The 17577-nt window shown below is 53.2% G+C and overlaps 1 protein-coding gene across 3 annotated transcripts in view; it reads left to right on the top strand.

The window, feature by feature from the left end:
• The window catches only part of KATNIP (katanin interacting protein), a 172472-nt gene that overhangs the window by 52058 nt on the left and 102837 nt on the right, over positions 1-17577 (top strand). For all 3 annotated transcript variants that reach the window (XR_009407000.1, XM_059415072.1, XM_059415073.1), the window contains 3 exons: positions 3173-3342; positions 5087-5184; positions 13803-13934. Coding sequence is in view for 2 of the 3 variants with exons in the window: in XM_059415072.1 (XP_059271055.1) it covers positions 3173-3342; positions 5087-5184; positions 13803-13934 (400 nt within the window). In the remaining variant the exon portion in view is untranslated. The remainder of the gene's footprint in view (positions 1-3172; positions 3343-5086; positions 5185-13802; positions 13935-17577) is intronic.

Here is a 17577-nt window from a genome sequence, read left to right as displayed (position 1 = left end):
ACTGTCATGCTCCTCTGTCCAAAGAGCTCTGTACAAGCAGCCCCACAGGCCGCTACAGGCTAAGACAGACAGGCTCCAGTGATGAGCACGAGGACCATGGGAGCTGGGAGAATATGCATCTGTGTCTTCTCTCCCCTGCTAGACCTGGAGGGTCTTAGAGCCACTTTTTCCAGAAACAGGTATCGAGAACATTCCTTATGCTCAGCATGGTCCCCACATCCAGGGGTCCGTCTCCATAGTAGGAGGGGAGACTGGACAGACACAGCGAGAGTCTCCTGTGGTGTGAGGCAGCCAGCCCCTACCCTGCATCCCTCAAAACCCGGAACCCAGCGAGTGATGGGGCACCGGGTGGGCAGGGGCTCCTTCTTCCGCAGGGGAGCGACCTTGTCTGAGTTTTCTGAATCCCCTACACGAGGGCCTGCTTTTTATGCAAAGCAGGCTATCAATTAAACAAAAACACACAAAAAAGACACCACTTTTCTTCGATGCCGCGTGCATAGTGCGTATCACTGTCGGCTCAGCTGTAGCCGGGGAGTTCCTTCAGCGACCCCTTTCACAGTCTGGATAATTATCTCCTCATTTATCAGTTTCATAAATCCGTGTTTTCATCAATCATTCTGCTTAAAAAGAAGCACACATGGAGTACCAGCTCCGGATCCCACACAGCAAGTGGGATGTCACCGTCACCACCTGCCCAGAGTCAGGAGACCCCCGGAGGGAGGTGGAGGCAGGCACCCTGTGCCTGGGTGGTCAGATTTTCCACTCTCTGGGCCCCTCCTAGGGCTCAGGCTCCCTGCACACTTTCCCCAGGGCCCACTGCAGCCTTGGGTGTTTTGCTCCAGAGAGAGCAAGGATGGCTCTGTTTGCCAAAGCGTCTCTTAGTGACTTGTGTTTTCCTTCCTTGTGTTTCATGCTGTTGCCTGCCCAACAATCAACTCCCAGGCTTCTAAGGCCGGCAGGAGATAAGAAGTCTGTAATAAATGTTCCTGCCACAATTGTTGAAAAAGATGGATGTATCAACAGCTAAAGAAACATTTGAAAAACAAACAAAGAGATCACCCGTAATGCCACCGCCCTCCTCAACAACTGATAGGATTTTCCCACGTATCACCTTCCACTCCTGGTCCACAAACCCACCTTTTTCCAACGTGGCACTGAACCACACAGTTCCGTTTTTATTCTGCCTTTGCTCCCCTCCCCTTCCCCCCAATTGCAAGCAGTTCCTCACATCTGGACAGACTCTTAGTGATGATATCAGCTACGTGGGATCGCAGGTTCCATTCCCCGCTGCTGCACATTTGGGTTGCTTTCAGGGGTTGGTGATGACCGAACACTGTTGTTCCTGGTCAAGACTGATTTGCTGCAGTGGGCTCCCTGGGGGAACACCAAGCATATGGCATTTTCTCTATTTTCATATTATGTCTGAATTAGCAGCAGTGTCTATGTTTGCCAGGTTCAGTGTCCTCTTGCTTAGCTTTAGAGGTTGTCTTTGCTGTGGTGAACACTCAAGCCAGATTGCTTAAGTTTGCAGTCTAGCCTACCACCGTGCCTGCTGTGTGACCTTGGGCCAGTTACTTAACCTCTCTGTGTCTCACGTGCCTTATCTATTAAATGGGGATAATAAAAGTAATTACCCCATAGGGTTGTTGGAGAAGATGAAGGTCTTAATATGGTCAATCCTTGTTATTCATGGTTCCCTAAATATGAATTCATCTACTGACGAAAACTTATTTGTAAATTTTAAATATTTGCAGCGCTTTTGTGTTCATTCAAAGACAAGTGCAGAGTGGCAAAAAATTTTAGCTGCCCAACACACACACATTCCCAGCTGCAGTAGAACAAGGGAATACTTCACCTTCTTATTTTAGCTCTTACCCCATAAAAAAGTGGCCTTTTCACAGTATATACTGAGTGCCGTGTCTTACACATTGTTATGTTTTTCCTTGGTGATTTTGCTGATTAAACTGTACCCTAAGCGTGGTCCTGAAGTGCGTTTGATGTTCCTAAGTGCAAGAAGGCTATGATGTCTCTTAAGGGAGAAAAAACATGTTAGATGAGCTTCCCTCAGGCCTGAGTTACAGACCTGTTGGCTGCTGAGTTTCATGTCAGTGTCTCAACCATGTATAAACCATGTATCAAACAAGGTGCCTTTAAACAGGAACGCATATGCAGCAGGGTTCTGTAGTGATCATTTAATGAAACTGTTGCGACAGAGGCTCACAGAAACCAAATCCTGTATTTTCCCCTGGGAACAAGATTTCAGTATTCCCTAACTCAGGATTTGTGGGGACTTCATAAAACAAAACTGCGAATAACAAGAACCAACTACTGTATCCGTACCACAAGTAGAACCAAATTTGGCACCTTGTACACACCCTTTATGTGGTTACTATTTCTATTATTTTTTTAAAATTTGCATTTTGCTAGTTTGATAGGAACTTACTTAAAATCACAAAGGGAATGCACGCTGGTTGCCAGGCAGCTTGGTGGTGTGGGAATAAATCCAGAGAAAACTCGAGAAAACTTGAACTAGAGGTCCAGCCTTGTTCAAACCAAGACCCTTTTAGCCAAAAGGGCATGAGCTAAAGCCTACTTTGATATATACCTTCACTGCATCAGAATATAAAATGATGACATTTGAGGTGTCAGGCGAGCTTCTGAGAACACATTTATTTACTGAAGCAAAAAGTCAGTCTGCCTGGTCTGACGAAGGATGTTTTCTGATTTGTAGATATTCTCTGAAATTCCTTGGTCCAAAGGCTTAGGACCTAAGACTCTTAGACCCGTGTTTTGTTAAACCCTGGAGAAGGTGCCACTGTCCACACAAGGTGGAGATGCATGAAATTGGGCAGTGTTCGCACCTGCCTGCTTTCCCTCCTGGTCCCCGCGGGGCGAGGAATGACGCGTGCCTGCGTTGCTGCTAACGTGCACTTGAGCCTCAGAGCGAAAGCAGAAACACCCCTGCAGAGCCCGGAACAGTCTCCCCCTTGCTGCTTCTCCGTGTGTGTAATGGGCCCCTGACAGGCTGTTTGTCGATGAACAGCTGGGCACCCGCCACCCGGCCTCCGATTAGAGACGCTTTGCCCGTCAGAGGCACAGTTCTCTCCCCACGTGGGGGTGGGCAGCGGCCCAGGCTCACATAACAAGGAGGAAGTGATTGTTTCTCTTCCAGGATATTAAAGCATCTGAAAACCAAGGACCCCATGCAGCTGAGGCTGGAGCACTTGGAGCAGGGTTTCTCTGTCTACGTCAATGGAGCCAATTCGGAGCTGAAGTCGTCCCCCCGGAAAGCCGTCCACTCCGACTTCACCAGGAGTGCCTCCCACGCCGAGGGGACACACGGTGAGCACAGGTCACAGGGCCCCGTGGAGCCACGTCCTGTGCCCCTAAACTTACCTGCAAATGACTAGTTAACCTGTTTAAGTTTACTCACTTTGCCAGCAAGAGAGCAGGGGGCGCCTGGGTGGCACAGTGGGTTAAACAGCCAACTGGGGATTTCAGTGCGGGTCATGGTCTCAGGGTCGTGAGATCGAGATCCATGTCAGGCTCTGTACCAGACGAGGAGCCTGCTTGAGATTCTGTCTCGCCCTCTGCCCCGCCCCCTGCTCGTCTGTGCGTGCACTTCCTTTCTCTCTCTCTAAAAAAAAAAAAGAGAGAGAGAGAGCAGGAGTGTGAGAAAGAACAAAATCCCTTTTTATTCCTTTTAAAACTTAGCCTTGGCCTCCATTACCCCCAGGGCAAAGGTGATGAGAGCAGTAAATTCCTGGCTTTTCCATTTTGCGATGCCAGTAATTGAAAGAAGTGTCTAGAATAATTTAAATTACACCCAATTTTCAGTGGCTCTGTCTTCACTTCAGTACCCAACCCTGCGTGATATTTAACTCCACGGTTTGTGCTGAGTGTATTTAATCCAGACTGCACAGACTTGCAATTGATCCTGTGTGTCCTGTATTGAAATCTCAGGGAGTTTGTGAAGTTGGTATAGGATCACGCCACCCAGCAGCCGGCCCAGGACAGGCACCAAAAACAACCTGGCGGGAAAGCAAACGACATGTCAGAGCACACGGGGTGGGGTCTCAGTTTTTGGCCAGGTTACTTTGTCTCCCTCCCGGGCCTTTGTTTCCCAGGCCATCTGTCAAATGGGACTGAGGGGGGCACCCATCCCGAGGACACCAGGGTGCCCTTGAAGGCAGACTGCTTTGTCTGGGGACCTGGCCTACTCCCTGCATTACAGGAAGAACATTTGGAATGAGACAGAGCTGGGTTTCTGCCACTCTCTAGCTTTGAGAGCTCTGGCAATAGGGTCCTCCCTGACCCTCAGTTTCCTCTTCTATGACATGAGAATACTTAAGCCCACCTTGCCGGCTTGCCAGGAAGATTAAATGACATAAGAAATGTAAAATGCCTGTCGCACAATAATCTTGATTCATGTTGTTCTGAGTCACTGCCTTACAGGTATGGGAAATGTCCCAAGCCATAACAGACAGTACAAGTCAAAACAACAAGGAGATAAAAGGAGAGAGTGATGTCCCCAAACCTTCTCCTAGGAGAAGGACACTGCAGTCCAGCTTCAAGTTTAGCATGAGCTTCCTAGCACCCAGGGCAATGAGGGAAATGGGATGATTCTCCTAGCTCTTGGGGAGGAGGAGTCAGGCCAACCTGCTGCTGGCTGGGAGAAACAGGCCTTTCCTGGTCCAGGTTTCAAGGAGGTGCGATTAGCAGGAGTCTCTTCTGTACTTGGGCCACCAGCAGTACCTTCACTCCCCCAACAAATATCTCTCCCTTCTCTCCTCTTTTACACAAACACTGGCCTGTAGCGCACCTGGCTTGTATCCTGCTTCCGAATCTCGGAGACTGTTCCTTTTGTATACAGACCTGCCCATTTCAGCTATGACTTACCCCCCATTCCCTTTCTCCTGAGCATTTGGCCCATTTTCTACCGGCCTGCTGCTACAAACAGGACTCTCTTTGCCTACAAAACTTCGGGCACAGGGGAGTGCATGTTAGCTGGAGGTCCCTGGTCTTCCCTGGGTGTGGACTTGCCACCAGTACCCCACTGAGCCTCTTTCCCTCATCCCTGTTGCAGATCATGGACGGAGAACCCTATTGCGAGAAGCGGAGGAAGCTTTAAGACGCAATTCGCGGACAGCCCCCAGCAAAGTCCAGCGTCGCGGATGGCACCAGGTCTGGGAGCCCTGGGCAGTGTCGAGACGCATGGCCCCTGCTCATGCTTTAGAATAAGGAACAGGGTTCTTGTGGGAACAGAAACGTAATCCCGGCATTGGGAATCCCTGTGGGCCTTGGTGCGTCTGGCAGGGCACCACATGGGTGTCCTTTCTGTGTGTGGTATTGGCCCCTAGAAGGTAGAGGGGTCTGTGGGTCCTCTAGTTCCCTCTCCGTGGCATGATCCTCCCCTCCAGGTGGGGGATGGGGCACCCCAGCACAGACTCACAGCCCCGTGGTGATCACTTGTTTACACAGCTATCTTTTATTTTTTTTAAAAATTTTATTTATTTGTCAGAGATCACAAGTAGGCAGAGAGGCAGGCAGAGAAAGAGGAGGAAGCAGGCTCCCTGCTGAGCAGAGAGCCCGATGCGGGGCTCGATCCCAGGACTCTGGGATCATGACCTGAGCTGAAGGCAGAGGCTTAACCCACTGAGCCACCCAGACGCCCCTACACAGCTATCTTTTACTGCACACCTACTATGTACCTTTGTCCTCACGGCAGATTGGTAGGGCAAGTTCCAAATTTCCTCCTGTTTTAAGGAAGCCAAGGAAATGAATGCTCGGTAAAGCTAAGTGAGCTTTCCAAGGCCAACCACTAAGAAGTGACAGCAGCAAAACCCGAGCTTAGATCTGTGCTCCAGGTGCTGTATTCCTGCCCATGTAGTCCTTACCCTGTGGTTACTCACACTTGGCCTGGGGTCAGTGGGTCTCAGTCCCCACAGTGCATTCACATCACCTGGCAGTCCCTTCCCGCAGAGATTCTGACTCACTTGGTCTGAGATGAGGCTTAAGCAGTGGTATGTAATCCTTTTTAATGTGGTCACCCACGTTGGGCCTGATCTTTTACACTGTGCCAAATGGGTGGGTCTTTAGGAAAATTTTCTGTAAGTTTTATTGGCCCGTCTTTGCAATCCATCACCTCGTAGGTCTGTAACTGTTGTCATTGTGCCCTTGATGAAACTGAGGGCCAGAAGGATAAGGTGACTTGCTCAGAGCCACATAGCCACTAGGGAGGTTTGAAGCCCAGACCTGTGACCCGCAAACCCACTGGTCTTCCCTTGCCTTTGTAGGTCTATAATGAAGTACTGAAGGGGTTTTCTGGCCCACTGAATCCCACAGCCTTATCTCGGTGCAGAAGAGCAAGGCCTATGGGGCCCACAGCCCGGAGGCCTCCTTTTGTCCCCAGCAATGAATGTTGATTTCTCATTAAGGAAGCCTTTCTCCACTTCCCACTTCAGACCCTCCTAGTTGTTTCGAGTGCCTTCTATTATCGGGAGCCATATTTGCATCTTAGACTGTGACTTCACGGCTGGCCCCAAAGCCTGTGCAATTTAAAAAGACTTGGCCTAAGATTAATTAGCATCCCTCCCCCCCCCCCACCACACCTCTCCCTGTGGTCTCACACTTCACGGGGCCTAATCATGGCTAATTTCCTGGCTTCCTAATGCCGTGAAGGCTGCGATTGTCCTTCTGCACTGTATCGGTCAGGGTCAGTCAGTGCCTAACCATAGAGACCACTCAGGCCGTTGTAATCAGAGATGAAGGGAAGCAGGTGCTTACAAGCTCTCCGGGTGACAAGAGGAGGGACCCCGAGTGGGAGGCTGGGGGGCCTCCTGGAATGGCACCCAGCCTTCCAGCACAGCCTGCCAGGAAAGCCACTATCTAGGACACGGCGGGGCAGGTGGCGCGGGTCTGCATCAGGGACGCGTCACCTTAGCTGGCTTCCGGAAAGCAGGAGGCCACCACCACCACTCTTGGCCTCTGTTGATGCCGCGCCTGCTAGATCAGCCCTGCCCATAGCTGGTCCCACCAGGCTGGGGCACTTGAAAACTTGTCTCCTCGGCCACTGTGCTCAGCCCAGAATCAGCCAGTGTGTGTCCTGTTCTTTCCACCCCACTTTTGCTCTCCCTGCTTGCAGGAGGCCTGCTGATGGGCTGTACCTAGCTCGCTTCCAGAACGTCCACAGAAAGGGCATCTGGGAAACATAGACCGACTTTCTGGCCTCTACTGAACTCACAGGCGTCCTAGGCGGAAAGCGGGAGTAGAGCCCACCCCCTACTACGCTGCTCCCCCAGCATGCGGTGTTTTGGGGGACATTCCCCCTTGATATGGATAAACCGGGGAGCATTCAGTGTGGTGAGAGGACCAGAAGTCAGGTCCCAAAAGACATCATCCTTTAATTTTAAATGAACATTTATGACCCTGACCCAGGCACTGTGTGAGGCTCTGGAGGTGGAAACAATCCCACAAGGCCGGGTCCTTGCCCTGGAGTCCCGGCTGGGAGGACGGTGGGGGACGGCCCCGCCCGCGAGGATGATGCGACAGCCGGTCCAAGCGTACGGAGGACTGGCCTGCTGGACTTCCAAGTGAGCAGCTTGAGGCCTGTGGGCTGAACTTGTCCCCCGGAGAATGTTTTTTGGACTCAAAACGGTTTAAAAGAATCTTAGTCACTCACTAACATTTAAATTCAAAAGTTTTTCTGTATTTTTTTTTTTTTTTTTTTAAAGCTCCATTCTGACTTCCCTGGAAAAATGGAAAGAGCTGTATGCTCGGCTTCCCCTTCCCTTGAGGCCGCCGTCAGCAGAGCGCGGTAACAGTCGCCCCATGAGGCCGGGTACATGCAGACTGTGGTGCCCACAGTCCCTACCACTCCCTTTAGCGCCCCGGGCTGAGGCCACGTGGTGGCTGCGGTTGGTTGCTGTGCTCTGGCTGCTGTTTCCCCCTACCACATGGCTTCCCACCTGGCCCGTTGGGGCCTTTGAACCCGTGGCCTGTGGGGGCAATTGTAGGTGCTGGAGTCAGCGCCGTGAGTGAGGCAGGCCGGGCCCTGCTGGCCTGGAGCTCACACTTCCCCCTCGAGCCTGGGGGTCATGGGGAGGCTCTGGGGGGCAGCCGCTCTAGAGAAGGGGGACAGCAGAGTCTTCCCTGGGGGCCACCCCTGACCTGGTTGCTGAGGAGGAGCAGAGCCAGCCCCGTGAAGGTCTGGTGGGAGTCTCCCAGTGGAGGGCGCAGTGGGGGTGGCAGGAAGGTGGGTCAGGCTGAAGGGTCCCTGGGGTGGCCGGTGTGGAGAGATGGAGAGGCAGAGCGTGGGGGTCAGGGGTCACAGGTCACAGCAGGCAGATGACACAGTGGCCGGAAGGAGCCTAGGAGGAAGTCTGGATTTCATTTTAAATGCAAAGAATCTTCTGGACCGTCTTCAGTAGGAGAGTTATGTGTTTGGGCTCACGTTTTAAGAAGATCCCCGGCGGCTGCATTCTGAAGGGTGCCCACAGGGCCAATGGGCTGTAGGAGCACCAGGCAGGAGACTTGGAAGCAGGGCTCCCCTGTCCCCCGCCGTGAGCCTAATGCAGCCTGTGCCTTTGTCCCCCGGCCTCCCCCTCACAGCTCTGTCCCTGGCCCCGCAGTCCCCATCATCTCCGCTTCCTCGACGCGTCCCAGGCTGTCATCACCCGGTCTTCCCGTGTTGGTTTGCGGAAACTGTGCGGGAAAGAGACCATCTGAATCTCTCAGTTGGTCAGCCTGGGCTGGATGCCCTCTCCCGCCCTGCTAGGCTGTGACCAGAAGCGAAAAGCCTGCTTGGGGCCCCCAGCTTCTCTTCCAGGACAGTAGATAGATCCAGTGGACCGACCGAACTGTTGCCAGGAGAAAGAGGAACCGACTGGGTTTCCTTTGGCCCCAAGTAGTGGAGTTAAGTGGACAGGTTCTCCCTGGTAGAAAGTACATGGGGACAGGTTTTGGGGTGCATAGGGTGGAGAAGAAGGCAGTCTCGACCTCACCCTTTTGGGTGGGCTCTGCTGTCCTTGGAGGCAGCCAGAGGTTGGCAGTGGCGAAGGCAGCAGAATCCCCAGTGGCCAGGGGTGGCCAGTTCTCAAAAGCCACTCCATCAGAAGAGGTCCCACCGCCCGTTCCCAGTCCTGGGGTTGCTCCTGTGTGGCTGTGCCCAGCAGGGGGCCACATAGGCACTCGGTGTTTTGGCACTAACCACGGCCTGGTCAGCAGGGGACACGGAGGCCCAGCGCTCAGGGAGCCCCGAAGTCTCAGCCCACCCCCGGCTAGCACTGCTCCCCTCCGTGGCCTCCCTGCCCTCTTCAGCTGGCTAGCTTGCCAGTTTTTCCAACTGTTGCCCTAAACTCCCTGGGGTCGCACGTCCCCTTCCCAGTGACCAGGACCAATACCTTCACCTCATCCAGTAGAATAAGCTCCCTTCTTAGGGTCTTGCCCACCAACTAGGAAGCACTTTTCGGGTAGAGATGCCCCTGATGGAAGGGGCTGTCGGGATCCTTGCTCTCCAGAAGGTCCCAGAGTCATCCAGACACTGGCTAAGAGCCTGACCTGGAAAACCCTTCCTGGGGACCCTCCAACTGTGGGAGAGCCAAGGAGGGGCCTGGCGGCTCAGTGTCGGCCTCCGAGCTGCCGCCGTGGCACCCGTGGGCTGGGCCGGAAGTGATAGATGGGCTCTTGCTGGGGCTGTTCTTTCTCCCCCACCCTTCTCAGCCTCAGATCTTTCTCCTGCTATCCCTGGATTAAGATTTATGGCTTCCTCAGCCTTGTAATACTTGGGTGGACAACGGCCTAATCAGCAGAGCTGTCCTTTACCAAAACGCTGTCAGATTTGATGAACATCACCGGCTCTTAGCATTAAATTGGTAGTGAAGGGATTGGCCTTTCAGCAATTTACTGTGGGGTGGGCTTTCCTTAAAGGACCGGAAAGCAAGTTCATTGCCATGGAAAGCAGAGGCTTTGCTCTCACTCTGCTGCTGTATCCGGTTTTCTGTGGTGGGCCAGGCAGCTAAAGCACCCCCAGGAAAGCTCACGAGTACAAATGTGAAGCCCTTTCCTTTGTTTTCCTATTTCTGCGTTTTGAAAACCCCTGCTGTGAGGACAATAAATGAAACAACCCATAAAGCATCAGCTTTGACAGCGACCTTGTATGACGCAGACTGTCAAGAGTGTCGAGCGCTATTATTTGTAAGAGATCAGACAAATCCGGGAAGAACCTAGCAAATAAGGTAGATTTACTCCCCACCCCAAACCTGCCTGGCAGGATCTTCAGAGCTCTCTGCCTCTAGGGGGAGCCACTCACATACTGCACAACCTGAACAACCATACAGGGCAACCCCTAGCCTTGATATTTCTCAACTGCAGAAGCTTGAATGCACACCTGTTAGAACGCTCTGCTGAGGGGGCAGTAGATACACACAGATCACTCTGGGCATGGCCTTGGGCTGGCAAACTGGAACAGGGGTGTCTGGATTTTAAATCCTGTCCTGGCACGTGGGTGATACTGAGGGGTCTACCCAGGTCTGGGCGCCACAGGTAGGCAAGAGAGAGCAGCCACTTAAAGGCACCCACTCTGGGTAAAGCAGCATGCCAGGCAGGGAGCCAGCCAGGAGCTCGGGCATCATCCTTGTGAGCCTGTGAAGGTGGGGAGGAGGCTGGGAGCGGGCGCCTCCTGGGGGCGGGGTTGGAACCTGCCAGCCTCGAGCTCCTTTTGGGAGGTGGGCGTCGCCATGTGGGGGAGACGGCTCCCCATCTTCTCCAGCGGCAGCAGAGCCACCTCCCTGGGGCTGGGGTGGGAGAGCAGGCCAGATGGAAGCCTATTTCTTCCCCTCTCCAGCACCCACTCAGCATTGAAAACTCTTTCTGGACTACGTTAATTTTGTCAGATGTTGCTTCCTAAACGTGTTCTTCCATGGTGTGTGCTGTGTGAACTCCCTAAGGCCAGGCCGTTGGTGGTTACATTTTTTTTTTTTTTTTTTTTTTTTTTTGCTATCTTGACATGCTTCCAGAACCTTGTATGCAGTCAGGATTCAGTAAGAATTTCCCAATTAAGTGCCCTCATGCCTACTGCAAAACCGTCCCCTGACCTTCTGGCAAGGCGAGCAGTTGTGTCAAGCTCCGAGGAGGGAGAAGGATGCTTCTGGTCAAACGGAGGATGGAAAAGCGGCAGTGGAGAGAGACCTGCCCGCCCTCTCCTCCTGGGACCCTGGAGGTCCTTCTCGTATCTGTCATTCAGATCAGACCAGCAGAACTGCACTGAGGCCACAGCGCTTTCACTCGCCAGTGGGAAAGCCCAGCTCAGGCATGGCTGGATACAGGTGCTCAGACAGTGTAGCAGGGCTCATTCTCCACCTCTCAACTCTGTTTCTCTCCTTGCTGCTCTGTGTGATGCCAAGGGGGCCACCACCAGCAGCCACCTTACATTCTGTCACCCTGCTGTTGGCATTTCTTGGCTCCCCTGAACCGATCACCTAGTCGCTCTGGGCCAGCAGGATCTAGTGCTCAGTTCTGCTGGGCCTGTCATACACACCAGCCTCCCGTGGACTCCGCTCCACAGGAACACTGGGATTGGGGGTGAGGAGAAAGAGGATCTCCCTAAAGAAAAGCAGGGCGCCTTTGCCCGAAGACGGCAGTGAAGGGAGGCGATAGGTGGGCACAGCAGCCCCCCACCTGCCAACAAAACTTCGGCTCACACTACTGGAACTTCAGTGTGCATGTGAGTCACCCGGGCTCTTGTGGAAATGCGGGTTCTGATGCCTAGCTCTAAGGCGGGCTTGAAAAGCAGCCTTTCTCACAAATTCCCCAGGAGAAGCCAAGGCTCCTGGGGCACACACCAGTGGAGTACATGGAGTAGTGAGGTCCTAGTCTAGGCCTTCCCTTTCTAGATAAAGGAACAGAGAGCCGTGAAGGGGCCGGGCTGTGCCCCGTGCCCAGCGCCCCTCCCTCTGCCCGTCCCCCCTCCACACCGCCTCCCCTTATCCCGCCGTCCTGCTCTCTCTCCTTCCGTCTGTCTCTCTCCCTCTGTGTCTCTCTCATTAAAGCATTTGGGCGCTATTGAGTGATTCCTGTGGAGAAGGGGGGAGCCTGCCCTCCCCGGAGTTATGGTTGAAAATCTATCTTGGAGATGAACTTCAAAGCCCTCATAGCTTCATCCTGGCCCGAGGCAAGGAAGCTCTCAGGAGTCTCCTGGCCAGGAAGCCCCAGGTTTTAGGTATTCTGTGTACTGCTTCCCCTCCGTACAGACCTCGGCCACCATGGGAAATGCTCTGAGAGCCAGCTGTTGCAGCCCGGGAGGCCGGGTGGCCACACTTGGAGCATGGGGGTGGGGGCATCGCCAAGGGACGGACGGCCCAGGCGAAGGGAACGTGTCCCAGAGCACCTTCCTTCTGCCCCTCTGCCTCTCCCGTTCTCGGACAGGGGACTCCCCACCTGCATTTTCCAGCCTCTCTTTTTCTTTCCTCTTTCTTGCCGAGATCTTCTTCTCGAATGATCTATAACCATGCCCCTGCCTACTTTTTTGAGTGTTCGATAGTCTCAGGAAATTTCTTAATTTCCCTCTCTTCTCCCCAAAGGCCACTGTAGTCAAAGCCGGGCACATTTCTTTTTCACGTGCCTACTGGGGACAGTCCAGCAGGCCAGTTTAGTACCGGGGCCAGTGGCCAAACTCCAGCTCTTGGGCTGAATCTGGCCATAGCCTGTTCTTAAAAATCAAGTGTTTTGGGGACCTAGCCATGCGCATTTACTTAGGCAAAATCTGTGGCTGCTTTCAAATGACAGTGGGACAGTTAAATACTGTGATGGAGACCGTGGGGCAGGCAAAACCTAAAATACGTCCTCTTTACGGGAAGCGTTTGACCCACCCCTGGTTTAGAGCAAGGCCTCTGGAGCCGTCCTGCTGGGGTTCAGATCAAGGCTCTGCGGTTTCCTAAGCTGTGTGACCTTCGGTGAGCGGCATGCAGCCTCGTGCCTCAGTTTCCCCCCGGGGTTGCTATAGGACTAAGTGAGCTTCTAACACACTAGGAGTGCCACTAGTGTGAAAGCGCTAGTGGTGGTGGTGGTGGTGGTGGGGAACGATGTGACTGTGGCTGAGGAAGGTGTTCAGTCCTACCACGGAGAGGCCCGCCGGCACTAAGGCCCTGCATTGTGTCCTTCACTGAGATAACAGCTCGGTTCACCAAGCCTGCAGGGCCGCGGAGTTTTACGGGGTGGAGGGTTTGAACCCAGGACACGAGGGGAAAGGCAGGGTCTAACCCCTTGTCCCTCAGAGGGTGCTACGTTCAGTACACATGGCTTGGCCAATCTCTTCTCTCAGTAGCTGGGACTCCCTAGAGCAAGGCCCAGAGCAGGAAGTTTAAGGAGGCCCTTGCTCTTGGATCTGTAACCCCTCTAAAATGTCATGTCTCGCTTATGCCCCCCACCCAGGCCCTGGCCCTGAGAAGTCCTGGGGGTGGGGGGGAACCCAGGGTCTCCTAAACCCATTGGATCACAACGCCAATTTGGGGACGTTTATCATGTACTAACATTTTACTGATAAGGTATTTCACACCGAAAAGTTGCTTTAAAAAAATCGTACTGAGCATGCTTTTTGTGGTAGCAACCAGTAAAGACTTCTGAGCAATGGGGGCAGGACCCACCAGGCTGGCCCTTGCAAGCCAGTGCCGGGCCACCATGCCTCATAACATGACTGCTGGGGGACAGGGACCTGCCACCTCACGGTCTGCCCCCTAAGGTGCTCACCCCTTGGAGGAGTCGAGGCATTTGTTCCATTGCTTCTGAAACCATCTTCTTCTGTCTAGAAATCGGTGCAGATCAGAACAGAAGCTGGCCCGCGGCTCCACATTGAGCCTCCTCTGGGCTCGTCTGAAGGTTTTGAGGCATGCGCAGATGAGACGACCAAGGCCCAGGGTGCTGCTGGCGACCGTCCGCAGGTAGGACTGACTGGCCTTGCTGGTGTCACAGCGGCTCTCAGGGCACATGGCGACTTTCCTTCCATATGCCCCTGAGTTCATTCACTGCGACATTCATCTCCCACACTGTGGCGAGCACCCAGACCACAGGCTAGATGCTTCACTAGGTCCCCGGAGGCCAGATGTCAGGAAGGCTGGTGTCTGACCCCAGAGTAGCAGCAGCATACAATCCCTCTACCGCCGGAGGGAGTTGAGGGGTGGGGGCAAGGCGTGGTGGGCTCAGGAGAGCTTCTAGGGTATCCAGGAGGACTTCCTAGAGGAAGTGACATTTGTCAGAGTCCTAAAAGCTGGATGAGAGGGGAGAGGAGGGCGGACAGCACCTGATGGAAAAGGACTGCAGGCAGAGGGAACAGCACACACAGATGCCATGAGGCTGGGCGTGTGGAAGGAGCGCAGTGCAGGCCCCGTGTGAGTCGGGGAGCGTGGGATGAAGTAAGGTTGGAGGGGCAGGGAGCAGGCCAGGAGGTGTGCACAATGGGCCTGGCGAGGGGCAACCAGGGGTGGTTGGTTGCATTTTATTCCAAGGGCATAGCTTTTATACATAGAATGAGTGTGTAGATCATCTCCGTGGTTATATAGAAGCAAAATTATTAGCAGCAGCTGGACAAAGTCAGGCCCCTAAACCAAACCCTGCCCCATTCACTGGGCCTATGTTCTGCTGTGGGTCCGGGCTGCAGATGTGACGCTCTCCCTCAAAGAACAAAAACCTTGCCTCCGTCCCTTTAAGAAATACATATGACCCATAAAAGCCATGGGAATAGCATCCAGGACACACTCCTCTGAGGTGTTGCCTGTTTGTGTCTCCTTCTTGGCACACAAAGGACAGGTAAGGAGCAAAGGGTCACTTTGTTTCCCATCCTGGCCACAACAGTCTGCAAATAAACTGGAAATTCTGTCTTCCTGGGGGAAGAAAAAAAGAACATCCTTTTTTAAAATTATTATTATTATTTTTAATAGAATGACCCAATGAATGACCTTGTTCCCTACCCAGTCCCTAGAAATGAGATTTTACAGTAGGCAAAATTGTGGTGTGGACTTCACTGTCTTTAACGCTCACCTCCCACACAACACACACGCACACACACGCACAGACACACACATACACGCCTCTGAATCAACAGAAGGTCCCTGCTCAGGGTCTGAGCACATGTCTGTGCAAACAGCCTCAGTCTCCCTTCACTTGGGAGGCTGGTCCATCCCCAAGTTCAGTCTGTTGCAGGCTCAGCCACGCCCCCTGTGGGAGAACGTGTGCACGCCCTTGGCCCTCACGCAGGAAGTGGGGTAGTCCCCCCTCTCCTCCTTTGGCCATTTGGTGCCCCCCACCCCGCCCCGGTAAATGAACCTATAGTTCTTCCTTTGCAAGCTCCCAGGCTCGCCGCAGCCCCAGACAGCCTGCCCCTCACGAGCTATTAAAGCTTCCATTAGCATTCCTGTGTGCGCACGCGCGTGCTCAGAATCAGCACTCTGCCAACACTTCATTTTCTCCACCCTGAGTGCTTGATTCTCTTTCTTTCTTTCCCTCCCCCCCCCCATCTTGAGGGGGCACTCCGTAAGGCTTCACAGTCGATTTCCCCTTGGAGTTATTTTCCTGCTAAGTGAAAGAGTAAAATGGTGACGCCAGTGTTCGACCAAGGCAGAAGCCCTAGAGATGCAATCTGAACAAGAGAGAGAGAGAGAAAGGCGTGTGGCTAAATATACTCAGCCACCTCACACTGTTTGCGAGTGCAGCTCTGAAATGGAGCAAAAGGAGATGCGTGTGTGTGTACTTTTCATCTGACCTTCACTGTTGAAACACACCAGCCTGTCCACCTTCCTTCATAACCTTAGTGATCTTCAATTTCTTGGCGGTTGTGAGTTCACAGACCGGCGTGCCACAGACATGCTCGGTTGGCCTCCAGCCCGTTGACGTGCACGGGGCTTTTGAAAGAATTACTAGCTGACATTTAAGAATCAGGAGATTCCATGTCAGAATGTGAATTGGGGGCTTGCCTTGAAACAGGCGAACATTTGGGAGCCCCGTCCTTACATGGCAGCAGCAACTGGGGCCGAGAAGCGGCCGCCCCCGGGGACAGGTGTGCACTGCACGGGCCACGGTCCCTGCTCCAGATTGTAGGCGCCGTTCTAGACACTGAAGATAAAACAGACAATAAACAGTATGTCCTGTGCCAGTAGGTGATAGGGCTGATCAGAGCGACGGCAAAGGGCTGGAAAAAGATGAGATGCCCTGGGAGTGGTTCCGGAGAAAGACCGGGAGCAAGCCCTGCAGGGAAGAGCTTGCCAGGCGCAGGAACGGCAGGCGTGAAGGCCCTGAGACTGGGGTGCGGGGGGGACATCAGTGTGCCTGGGAGCTGGGTGAGCAAGAGGCGAGAAAACGAGGTGAGGCCAAGGCTCAGATGGCCCGTCGTAAAGATGAGCCCGTCGTAAAGATGAGGAGTTCTACTTTGAGTTAGAGGGGCAGACACCCTAGGGTCCTGGGCAGCTTAGGAACCCCAGCAAAAAGAGGACGCCTCTTTCCAGAGAGTTCTGCCAGAGTGCCAGGTCTCAGTCATGTTGGGCTTTGTGTTGCAAGGGATAATAGGGCGGCATTTGTGTATCGGGAATGAAACAAAGTGCGCACTCTGCTCTATTAGTAAGATGTCTTTTTCCCCCTGATAATGTGCAGTCTATATAAACAAATTCAACTGATAATAAAGAAAATAAAAGTCCTTTCATCATTCCGCTGCCCCAGAGACCATAGATGGGTATACCTATCCAGGATGAAGATTCCTTCTATCCATTATACATATGTATTGATTATATTCCAAGAGGAGGTGGTCGATCTGGAATGTTCCAGTCCCGGCCCATTCCTGGTGAGTGCTAGCTAGTCCCCGAGTTCTGTTACCAGCTGTGAGTTTTCCCTCCATTTTGTGGACCTTGAAGTGGGGTGAAGTGGTTATTTGCCCCCAACACAGTTCAGTGATCTCAAATCATTGTTACGGGCTGTGTTTAGAAACAACTAAACACCTGTCACAAGCTGTGTGTCCCCAGCAGCTCCTCCCCCTGTGGCCTCTGCTGAGGCCCATGACAGCTCAGCCCCTGCGGGTGCCGTGGAAATTCTCTGCTGCCATCGCTGGCCGGGCCTCCTCCAGGGGCTCAGCCCGCCCCACTGGTCCCCAGCAGGGCCCTGCCGCCTTCAGTCCGCCTTCAGCAATTTCAGCGGTGAGGCTTAAAACCTGTGCGGTTGCATGGGTACTTCTGTTTTAGATAACCATATAAATGACTTCCGGTGAGGACCGTTTTTGCCTTGTTTTGTTTTTGTTTTTGTTTTTTGTTTTTAAGATTTTCATTATTTATTGGGGGGAAAGGGGCAGAGGGAATGGGAGAGAGGGACTATCAAGCAGGCCCACCACTGAGCCTGGAGTCCAACAAGGGGCTTGATCCCAAGATGCTTAGATCGTGACCTGAGCGGAAAGCAAGGGTCAGACGCTTAACTGGATGGAGCCACCCAGGCCCCCCGCCTTTATTTTTTATTGTTATTTTCCCATAGATGGGATTATAGACCCTCTGCCCTCTCTGATAAGCCTGCCTTTTTTTATTCAACCAGATGTGGTAGCCGCACCTCCAC

This window comes from Mustela nigripes, chromosome 11 (genome assembly GCF_022355385.1).
Source record: "Mustela nigripes isolate SB6536 chromosome 11, MUSNIG.SB6536, whole genome shotgun sequence".
Classification (NCBI taxonomy): domain Eukaryota; kingdom Metazoa; phylum Chordata; class Mammalia; order Carnivora; family Mustelidae; genus Mustela; species Mustela nigripes.
Note: the sequence above shows the minus strand (reverse complement) of the source record. Positions and strands in the feature narration are given on the sequence as shown.